Raw genomic sequence first — 11,776 nt, forward strand, 5'->3', positions numbered from 1 at the left:
ACCTCCGCCCTCAGACCCCACCCCTCCAACCGTAACAAGGACAGAATGCCCCTGGTGCTCACCTTCCAACCTTCGCATAAACCAAATCATCCGCTGACATTTCCGCCACCTCCAAAAAGACCCCACCACCAGGGATATATTTCCCTCCCCACCCCTTTCCGCCTTCCGCAAAGACCGTTCCCTCCGTGACTACCTGGTCAGGTCCACACCTCCCTACGACCCACCCTCCCATTCTGGCACTTTCCCCTGCCACTGCAGGAACTGTAAAACCTGTGCCCACACCTCCTCCCTCACCTCTATCCAAGGCCCTAAAGGAGCCTTCCACATCCATCAAAGTTTTACCTGCACATCCACTAATATCATTTATTGTATCCTTTGCTCCCGATGTGGTCTCCTCTATATTGGGGAGACTGGGCGCCTCCTAGCAGAGTGCTTTAGGGAACATCTCCGAGACACCCGCACCAATCAACCAAACCGCCCTGTGGCCCAACATTTCAACTCCCCCTCCCACTCTGCCGAGGACATGGAGGTCCTGGGCCTCCTTCACCGCCGCTCCCTCACCACCAGACGCCTGGAGGAAGAACGCCTCATCTTCTGCCTTGGAACACTTCAACCCCAGGGCATCAATGTGGACTTCAACAGCTTCCTCATTTTCCCCTTCCGCACCTAATCCTAGTTTCAAACTTCCAGCTCAGCACTCTCCGGACTTGTCCGACCTGCCTATCTCCTTTTCCACCTATCCACTCCGCCCTTCCTCCTTGACCTATCACCTTCATCTCCTCCCCCACTCACCCATTGTACTCTATTCTACTCTCTCCCCACCCCCACCCTGCTCTAGCTTATCTCTCCACGCTTCAGGCTCACTGCCTTTATTCCTGATGAAGGGCTTTTGTCCGAAACTTCGATTTCGCTGCTCGTTGGATGCTGCCTGAACTGCTGTGCTCTTCCAGCACCACTAATCCAGTATTTGGTTTCCAGCATCTGCAGTTATTGTTTTTACCTAATATGACATCTATTCACTTAGCAAACCTGCCCTCAGGACTTGTTTCATGCTGTATGACTCTGTGACTTAGGTTGGGAAAGATAAATGACATCCAATATTTGCTCCCCTGGTCTGCATCATGTAAACTATTTGCAGTCAGAGTAGTGAAAGGGGTAGAATTCAGGATTCCAGGGTGGAAAGCTGGCCAAGAATTTCAGTTCCTGAATTCTAATAAACGACAACAGCAGGAAGTGCCCAATGTCTTTTGATGAGTGTGCAATGGGACTTGGCTTCCTTCACAGCAATATGATCTACCACCATAATTGTCAAAGAGGGTGTGAATAAATAGCTGCTTAGTTATTGGGATTGAAGATTATCTAGCATGTTTGTTGTGTTATAGCAAGGTGTTAGTCTCTCCACGAGACAGAAAGAAAGAAAAAGTATAAGAACCTCCTGAGGATTAAGTTTTTCCCTTTACATTAGTAATTACACCTTCAGCATGTGTAAGATTGAAATGTTGGGTTTTGCCTTAACTGAGTGGATCTTAACTTCTGCTTTTGAGTTGAGCTGATTAATGAACTCAATAACGCACTTAAGACAAAAAACAATTTGTGTTAGTTAAACTGCAATTAATGAGAAACTTGTAAATCTACCCAAGGATTTGCTTCCCATATCATTTCAATTTCTCACGTTGAAATTGGTAGCTTCATTTGAGTGTTGCTAGGATGTTTGTATTGAGCCTGGAGGATAGTTTTGCCCGAAGGAGGAGTTTCTTTTTGTGATCTTGCAACATGAGCATAATGTAAGTCTGTCAATGCTCAAAACGTTAAGAGAAACTGAAGAGTAAATAACAGAGTGAGATGATGATCTGACATACTCATTGACTAGGACTTGTAAACATCCCTGTGCCTCTGCAGCACAAGTATTCCCAATGTTTCTCTTACCTGGGCCTGACTAAAAAGCAATATGTAAAGAAACTGTTCTGTCAGATATGTATCAGCAGCTTGACATTACACTATAGCCTAGGAATAATCAGAGGATAATGTTATTTAAATGTCATTTGAAAGGCTGCACTTGTGCCTACAACTTCTGGTCATTTGTGGGTAAATGAGGCCACTTTAAGTTTCCCAGTGCACCACAGAAGGAACAGAATTCCTTTACTGTCTCAAAAGAAATTCAATAGTAAGGTGTCACACAAAGGACCAAATTTAGTCATGCAAGGTGTTGTTTGTGGAGATATGGACCCTGCTTTTCTTCTCAACAGGAGGAGTTGTTTTCCTCTGAATGTAAATATGGTTCCTGGGAGATGACTGCTTTCTGATCAGTGTGGCTGATGGTACTTTTGCTGAACCTTCACACTTCAAAAGAAAGGGTGTAAAGAAAAGCACATTCAGATGGGCAAAAGTAATAGCAAAACTTTACCTAAAATATTCCCAGTGTTTGTACCAGTCTGATGGTGCCTTGAGGGAACAGCTGGAGAGACCTAGTTGAAAATATTGGACCTCATCATTGAAGAACTGACACATAACTGATGGAGACAAGCTACGGCAAAGTACTCCATTGCTTGAACCGACATGACTCTCTTCATGCCAGGCAGTGAACCTAGCAACTAATCAGTCATTTTTGTTTTTTTCAGACTCTAGATTCCCCGTGCTTTGTTTTATGTTTAAGACTTAGAATTTTTAATGATTATTGTGCACTGAATATTATTTCTGCAAAATTTAATGTTCAATATCTCTGTGAGCCTGTTTACAAAAGTCAATTTGTGAATTGCATTTTTAATGCAATTTTTAATTTTTTTTATTCATTCATGAAATGAGGACATGGCTGGCTAAGCCAGCAATTTTTGCTCATCCCTAATTGGTCAGAGGACAGTTAAGAGCCAACCACATTGCTGTGGCCCTGGGGTCACATGTAGGACAGACCAGGTAAGGATGGTAGTTTCCTTCACTGAAAGGTATTATGAACCAGATGGGTTTTTCCAACAATCAATTCATGGTCATCAATAGACTCTTAATTCCAGATTTTAAAAATTGAATTCAAGTTCCATTGTCTGTGTTGGTGGGATTTGAACCCAGGTCTCCAGAACCCCATCTGGGTCTCTGGATTAACAGTCCAGTGATAATACCATTAGGCCATCACGTCCTCATCAAGGAATATGGATGTCACTGATCAGACAAGCATGTATTGCCTGTCCTTTATTGTCCTGAGAAAGTGATGGTGAACTGCCATCTTGAACTGCTAAAGTCCATTTTGTGCAAATACACCCATAATGTCATTAGAGAGGACATTTTGGGATTTTGGCCTTATGTCTTTCCAAGTCAGGATGGTTTGTGGCTTGGAGCAGATCTTGCAGGTGATGGTGTTCTCATAGATCTGCCTTTGTCCTTTTAAAATGGTATTGGTCATGGTTTGAAAAATGCTACCTAAGGAGACTTTGTGAAATTCTGATGTGCTACTATGTGCAGTGGTGGAGGGAGTGAATGTGGTACCAATCAAGTGGGCTGCTTTGTCCTAGATGGTGCAAAGCTTCTTAAGTATCATTGGAGCTCCACTCATCTCAGAAAGTGAGGAATATTCTATCACTTTTCTGATTTGTGCCTCATAAATGGTGGACAGCCTTTATGGGGTCAGGAGTTGAGGTCCTCACTGCAGGTTTGCTAGCTTCTGACCTATTCTATTAGCCATTATATTTATATGCCTCATATAGTTCAGTTTCTGTTCAATAGTCACCTCAAGGATGTTGATAGGGTGGAATTTAGCAATGGTAATGCTATTGAGAGCCAAGGGGTATGATTTTCTCATGTTGGGGCTGTTAATTGCTGGCAATTATGTGGCCTGATTGTTACTTGCCACTTTTCAGCCCAGATATTGTTCAGGTCTTGCTGCATTTGAACATGGACTGCTTCAGTATCTCAGGATCTGCAAAGAGTGCTGAACATTATGTAAACATCTGTGAACATACCCACTTCTGACTTCTGGATAGAGGGAAGGTCACTGATGAAGCAGCTGAAAATGGTTGGGCATAGCGCACTACCCTGAGGAATGCCTGCAGAGATGTCCTAGAGCTGGGGTGATAGACCTTAAACAACCACAGCCATCTTCCTATAGGCCAGGTATGACTGCAACCAGAGGAGCAGTTTCCCTGATTCCCATTGATTTTCGCAGAGCCATAGAGATGTACAGCCCAGAAACAGACCCTTTGGTCCAACTTGTCCATGCTGACCAGATATCCTAACCAAATCTAGTCCCGTTTAACAGCACTTGGCCCATATCCCTCTAAACCCTTCCTATTCATATACCCATCCAGATCCCTTTTATCTGCTGTAATTGTACCAGCATCCACCACTTCCTCAATACACGCACCACCATCTGTGTGAAAATGTTGCCCCTTATTTCCCTTTGAAATCTTTACCCTCTCACCCTTAACCTTTGCCCTTTAGATCTGGACTCCTCCACCCGAGGGATGAGTCTTTCTCTATTTATTCTATCCATGTCCATCATGGATTTTATAAACCTCTATAAGGTCACCCCTCAGCCTCTGACGCTCCAGGGAAACCAGTCCCAGCCTATTCAGCCTCTCCCTTCGCTCAAATCCTCCAACTCTGGCAACATCCTAGAACATCTTTTCTGAACTCTTTCAAGTTTCACAACGTCCTTCTGAAAGGAAGGAGACCAGAATTGCACACAATATTCCAAAAGTGGCCTAATCAACATCCAGTACAGCTGCAACATGACCTCCTAACTCCTTTACTCTATCCACTGACCAATAAAGGAAAGCGTACCAAACACCACCTTCACTATCCTATCTACCTGCGACTCCACTTTCAAGGAGCTATGAACCTGCACTCCAAGATCTCTTTGTTCAGAAACACTCCCTAGGACCTTACCATTAAGTGTATATATCCTGCTCTGATTTGCACTCCCAAAATGCAGCACCTTGCATTTATCTGAATTAAACTCCATCTGCCACTCCTCAGCCCATTGGCCCATCTGATCAATATCCGATTGTACACTGAGGTAACCTTCACTGTCCACTACACCTCCAATTTTGGTGTAATCTGCAAACTTACTAACTATACCTCTTATGTTAACTACCAAATCATTTATATAAATGGCGAAAAGCAGTAGACCCAGCACCGATCCTTGTAACACACCACTGGTCACAGGTAGAGCTCCTTGATGCCACAGTTGGTCAAATGCAGCCTATGTATCTCATCTCACTGTATTTCAGTGCCTCTTGTGTTTTGTGACTTACTGATTATTATTTTAATGCACTCCATGTTATGACTTACTGAAAGGAGTACCTGTGAAACATTTCTTGTCCTGTGGACCTGATAATAATGTTGGTGCATTTGGCCCTTCCTCCTCTACATGGTGTCAACCTGTCTCTATGCCAAGAATAGCCTTATCTAGTTCCTGCTGTGACTTGCGATTGTATTGTGCTCCTGCTTCCACTGTAGGCCTGGTCAAATTTCATTCTCCTGGTCTAACTATGCAGAGATTATTGTTGATCATTAATGAATGATTGAAGCATGCTTCCCTGCTGGTCTTAGTTAGATTGAAGGGGAAAAGAGGTGAGCAATGCACTGGTCTTTTGCTGATCAACATTTTACAATTCAGCTTAGCTTTACGTGGCTCATCAGCCACCCTACTGACAGGAATTTCATTCAGAGCATATATTCTACTCCTAAATACACTGAAGGTGAGCTACTTAGAATGAGCACATCTAGCTACACTTGTAAGTCCTTGCCCACGCCTGCAACCATGCCCCTCCCCTCAACTGTAGCTCTTACTATTTACCCCTTCTCTTTGCTGATCTTGCCCAAGCAAACATCCTTTATGTCTCACCATGGACAAAGTATTTGATACTGGTGGGTATCCAGCTAAGCACAGTCCTGTGATGATTTTATGTGATTTGACGTGTCCATTAGCTAGAGCAGCCAATCTGCTCAGCAGAGATCCTCTGTCTTGGTAGTGATCCCATTTTGAATCTGGATCTCTTAATCTTTGTAGCTCATTTCCTCTGGATAGTGCATTCACCCAGGAAGGTGCTGGTACCCACTAATTGTAAAGTCTGCTGCTGTGGTATATGAAGAACTCGGAAATGACATTAATTGGTTTGAAATTACTCACTATCGATTCTAAAAAGCCACACAGGAAGTAAATAATTGTACAGTAAGAGATTATTGTTATGTTGTGACAAAGCAGCACATTCTGTTTTTGCAAATAATTGCCATTTCACGGCAATAACACAAGCTGTAGGCATTTTGAGTAAAATGTCAGGGCATATGCTCCAGTTACTAATATTGTGTAAAATGTTTTAGGCAGGGCCTCAGTTTGTTTGTATGCATAGCCACAGCTGGAATTCCTCAGCTGCTGTGGAATGTGAAGGCCGCCACTGTATCATAACAAGGACTCAAACTCAAGCACACTTGCAAATTTATATTGCAAATATACAAGAAATGAGACAATTAATTTAGTTGCACATCAAAATCATAATGGAATCCATGAACTGTCTCCACATATATAGGTATTAATATCATCAGCAGTTTCTATTGTGTTCTTGAAGGACTAGTAAGAATTCACCTGCCAATTAAAGATGTAACAAATCTCTATAGCTGTACTCTAAAAGGAGAAAAGAAAATATGTCCTGCAAAATGGTGAGGACTTTTTGTGTAGAACAATGACAAGCAAGAGCTGAGAAAACCCAATATTCCAGTAACCAGGTTTTCCATATTTTCATATGTTCTCATTTTTAATGGAAATGTGAATACATAGAGTCATCCAGCATGGAAACAGATCCTTCAGTCCAAACCATCTGTGCTGCCCGCACATCCCAGTCTGACCTAGTCCCATTTGCCAGCATTTGGCCCATATTCCTCTGAATCCTTCCTATTCGCATTCCCATCCGAATGTTGTAATTGTTGTAAACGTTTTAAACGTTGTAATTGTACCAGCCTCCACCGCCTCCTCTGGTAGCTCGTTCTGTACACACATCACCCTCTGTGTGAAAATGTTACCCCTCCAATCCTTATTAAATCTTTACTCTCCTCTCATAGACCTATGTCCTCTAGGTTTGGACTCCTCCACTTTAGGAAAAAGACCTTAGTCACCCCTCAGTCTCTGAAGCTAAAGGGAAAATAGCCGCAGTCTATTCAGTCTCTCCCTAGAGCTCAAACCTCCAGTTCTGGCAACGTTCTTATAAATATTTTATGCACCTTCTCAAGTTTAACAACATACTTCCTATAGAATAGTGACCAGAATTGTACACAGTATACAAAAAGTGACCTCACCAATGTCCTTGATAGCCGGAAAATGTAATTCCAACTCCTATATCAATGCACTGACCAATGAAGACAAGCATGCCAAATGCTTTCTTCACCAACTTGTCCACTTGCGACTCCACTTTCAAGGAGCCATGCACCTACACCTCTAGGTCTCTTTGTTCACCAACACTCCCCAGTGCCCTACCATTAACTGTATAAGTCCTGCCCTGGTTGACATTGAACATTTGCTACACCAGGCCTTTACATGTCCAGCTACATACAGTGGCTGTTCTCAAAAATTTCTATTGTTTAATTCTAAAAGAATCAAATCTAGAATCTTCTCATTTGCATTAAAATTGTGTTGTTCTTGGACAACTTTTCCTGCGCATGTCACTGTATACTCTTGCGTTTCTTATCATTGATTTCGAATTCCTGTGTGGCTTCCTTGTTTATGTACTGAGAGATTCTACCTTGTTCCCTTGACCAAAAATATTACTCAAAGTACCATGTATGTCTGTTCCATTCTAACTGCCAATCCATCCATTTTTTTTCAAGACTTGAAGTATCATGTTCATCATTTGCAGACTCTGACAGATGCCTATATTGCTGTGGAGTATTTGGACTTTGCTCATACAAAATACAATTTAGTGTCATAAGGACTGTAAGCACTTGAGATACAAGCATGAAAAAGAAAGAAGAAAAGCACCTTCCTTGGTTTTGAAAGACATTATTAGTCCAAAGTAATCAAGTGGTTGCCTTGGCTGTATCCAACCTTAATAGTGATACAATTGAGGTAGAAAGAAATAAAAATTTTCATTTCACAATGAACTCTTAGTATAAACTGAAATTTGGACAATGGCAAATTGATCAAATCAAAGCATGTTTCCCAAAAAGACTTGGACAGTCTGTGTGCAATGGAGTTATTTATTCTGCCAGTGCTGAGTAATTCACTTAAAAGTAACAAATGTAAACATCTTTAGAATGACTATTCAGTATTACAATTGTTTAAAAAATCATTTGCAGGTACATCATTCTTTTAACAGAACATTCCACAGATCTTTAAAAATATATGACATCAAATCATTTAAGATATTAGGATAAATAATAGAAGTTTGATCAAAGAATTGGGTTCGAAAGAATGTCTCAAGAAAGAAAAATAGGTGAAGAATTGTAAGGAAAGAATTCCAGAACTTAAAGGCTTGCCTATTAAATGGTTATCAATGGTGGAGCAATCAGCAGACTAGATGCTACAGATACCAGAACTGAAGTGCAAGTACCTCTGGAAGATTTTGGAGCTAAAGATGGAGGGATGTGGGATGAGGCCAGGGAAGAATTTGAAAACAATGCTGAGAATTTCAATTGAAAATTACCAATTTTAACCTTGTATTTATAATTTTCTTCTCCTCAGGGGACGCACCTTTCCAATGTCAGTTGTGTGATGCTAAATTTAAAATCAACTCGGACCTAAAAAGACACATGCGCATCCACTCTGGTGAAAAGCCCTATCAATGTAGCTTCTGTGATTATCGCTGCGCCATGAAGGGCAACCTCCGATCTCACGTCCGTGTAAAGCACAGCATGGAGAACACTTTCAAGTGCTCACAGTGTGACTTCCAGTGTGGGAACAAGTCCACATTGCGGCAGCACACAAGGACCCATCAACCGGATAAGCCAATAAAATGCTTGCAGTGCAGCTACTCCTGTGCTAGTAAAGGATCATTGAAGGTACACGAAAGAATTCATTCTGAAGATCGACCTTTCAGGTGCAAGTTTTGCTCCTTTGATTCGAAGCAACGTAGCAATCTCCTTATGCATCTTAAAAAACATCATATAGGCAAAGATAAACTGAGTGCAGGGAAGAAAGATATTGATGGGCAAAAGCAAGGCAGTTCGCGGCTAGTAGTCAAACTAGATGCCAAAAAGCCTTTCAAATGTGATATGTGTGACGCAAGTTTTGTCAGAGAAGATTCACTTCGCAGCCATAAGAATCAACACCGTGATTTATCTCACAGCAGTGATAACAGTGCACTAGCCATTTTACAGTTGCAGATACAACATGAAAACCAAACCAGTGTTCCTTCTGTGTCTAATCATCTTCAACCAAGATCAGTCACATCCTTTAGCAAAGGAGAGGTGAAGATTATAGTTAGCCAGCAGCTGAATCCAACTAACAGCATTGTTCAAACAGTAGTAAATGAACATCATACTGTAAGAGATACTGTGGTGTCTGATCCAAGTCATCAGAACAGAGATGATGTGACCTCCAGTAACCAATTGCAACTGTTACAGCAGGTCAATTTGATTGCTCCAACTCAACAAGCATTATCACAGAATGAAGTTGAAACTAACTCCTCTTTAGAGCAGGAAGCCACTTTACTTAGTCCTATTGATTCCAGTGCCACTGACAGTCTCCATCAGGCACTAATGCAAACTACAGCAGTTGATAATCAAGCATCTTCAAACAGCCAATCATTCATCACTGCTTCTACAATCAACTGTTCAGACCTGGATGGCCTAAATGCACTCATTCAAGAGGAGAGCAGGGATGTCACTGTGGTTAGTGACCCAAACCAGACTGTTGCAACCACCTCCTCATCCTCAGCGTCACCCATCTTCTCTTCACCATCTCCTCAGTTGCCGGGACCTAAACATACCTATCCTATTGTTCCAGCAGCAATTCCATCCGGTGTTACATGCTCAGTATTACAAATTCCATCTCATAATTCATCAGCTACAGGATTCCCTCCACAGCCTGAGGAAACAAACAGTCTTTTGGTATCTGGCATTGGCATCAGCACTTCAGGAGTGATTATACAGAGTCTTCCCATGGTTGTTACAACAGCACAGCAACAACAACCTGATGATCCACTCTCTGAGCGGGCTTTCTACTCTGAGTCCAGTGCTTCATCGACCTTAGTGCTACAGGAAGCCTCACAGCTTTCTGGTCGACAAACAATACACCTTACCTCCAGTGGAGACAGCACACAGCCTTCCTGTTCAGTCACAGAAACCCAAGGGTGGACAATGTAGAATTATGTTATCAATATGGATTTTGAATGCCGTTGGCTAAAATGCAACGATAATGCAGAATCTAATGTCTGTTGAGTTCTGTGGACAGCTGTTGGGTGTCTTACACCGTAGATCATAAGATGTAATCATGAAAGAATGAATTATTTCACATGTCATTATCTGAAACTTTCAGCTAGCTTTCATAGCTTTGGTCATAAGTAAGATTCAGACTGGAATCTAATCTAATATTTGAAAACATTAAACACCTTATTCTTAGGTTCTTCTCCATCCTAAGTACCTTAGGGGAAGGGTTGATTGAAAACTAGGAGAATAAGCAAAATTATTAGTGAATCACAACCTGACACCTGAAGAGTCTCATTTGTTTGGGTCAACAATTAATTATTCAGCCTGGTTGGAGGATGGAGGAAATGGGCTGAGGGGGCCCAAGGATGTTCCAGTTTTGTAAGGAGTGATTGGGCATTTACTGAATCTGCACTATGGTGTTTGGAAGTGTTCCCATCCAGATTTCTATCTTCTGCAGGTAAGCATATGAGTGGCTATCACAGGTGTCATGACTTCAGTCATTCAAGGAACACAAAAAAGTTAATAAGCATGTTTATACGTAGATTCAGCAAATACTTAAGAATGCAAATGAAGTTGACATTATTGCCAGGGGATTGGAGTTAAAGAATAAGAAAGTCCTTCTACAGTTGTACAATACTCCCATTGCATCTTGGGTGGCTATCCTTCATATATAAGGAAGGATATATTGCCTTGAAAGTGGTACAGTGAAGGTTCGGTAGATTGGTTCCTGGGATTAGAAGGTATGAGACTGAGTAATTTGAAGTTTAAAAGAATGATAGATGATCTCTGCAATTTAAAAGATTGATACAAACTTACAAAATTGTGAAAAATTATTTCTCCCGTCTGGAGAATCTCGAACAGACTCAGGATAAAGGGTCAACCGTTTAGGATTGAAATGAGGAAAAAATATATTCACCAGGATGTTGTGAATCTTTGATGTTGTTTGGCCCTAGAAGGTTGTGGACATGCCATTATTGAGTGTGTTAAAAACTGGTTTTTGATCTCTCAGGGAACCAGAGTATATTGAGGGGGAAGGGGGGTGGGGAGGGGGAAGAAGGGGGGAGGTTGAGGATTGTCAAAGACAGGGAGTTAATGTAGAAGAAAAGCCATGATTGTATTGAGTGGTGAGGCACATTCAAGGAGCTGAATAATCAGCTCCTTCTTCTATTTCTTATGTTCTTGTTGATCTGCGTTCATAGATTAATGATGTTTATTGTCTAGGCTCATGGATGTAGGAAAGGAACAAATACAAATACTTGTAAATCAATCATCATCTAGTGTGTATCTGACAGGGAGAGATGTTGAGGGAAAATAACTAGTTTTTGTCAGACCTTATTAGAATGTCTTATCAAATGTTTTGACTGACTACAGCAAAGTAAGCAGTACAAATTATGCCAACTGGAGAGAAACAGCAATGAAATATGTAGGGCAC

General features: G+C 41.6%; 1 protein-coding gene across 3 annotated transcripts in view; it reads left to right on the top strand.

Annotated features, from left to right (window-relative positions):
• The window catches only part of zfp64 (zinc finger protein 64 homolog (mouse)), a 66,095-nt gene extending 54,728 nt beyond the window's left edge, over positions 1–11,367 (top strand). For all 3 annotated transcript variants that reach the window (XM_072556521.1, XM_072556522.1, XM_072556523.1), the window contains one exon: positions 8,660–11,367. In XM_072556521.1, coding sequence (XP_072412622.1) covers positions 8,660–10,281 — 1,622 coding nt within the window. In that variant the 3' untranslated portion in view covers positions 10,282–11,367. The remainder of the gene's footprint in view (positions 1–8,659) is intronic.
• Positions 11,368–11,776: the final 409 nt, after the last annotated feature.

This window comes from Chiloscyllium punctatum, chromosome 37 (assembly GCF_047496795.1).
Source record: "Chiloscyllium punctatum isolate Juve2018m chromosome 37, sChiPun1.3, whole genome shotgun sequence".
Lineage (NCBI taxonomy): Eukaryota > Metazoa > Chordata > Chondrichthyes > Orectolobiformes > Hemiscylliidae > Chiloscyllium > Chiloscyllium punctatum.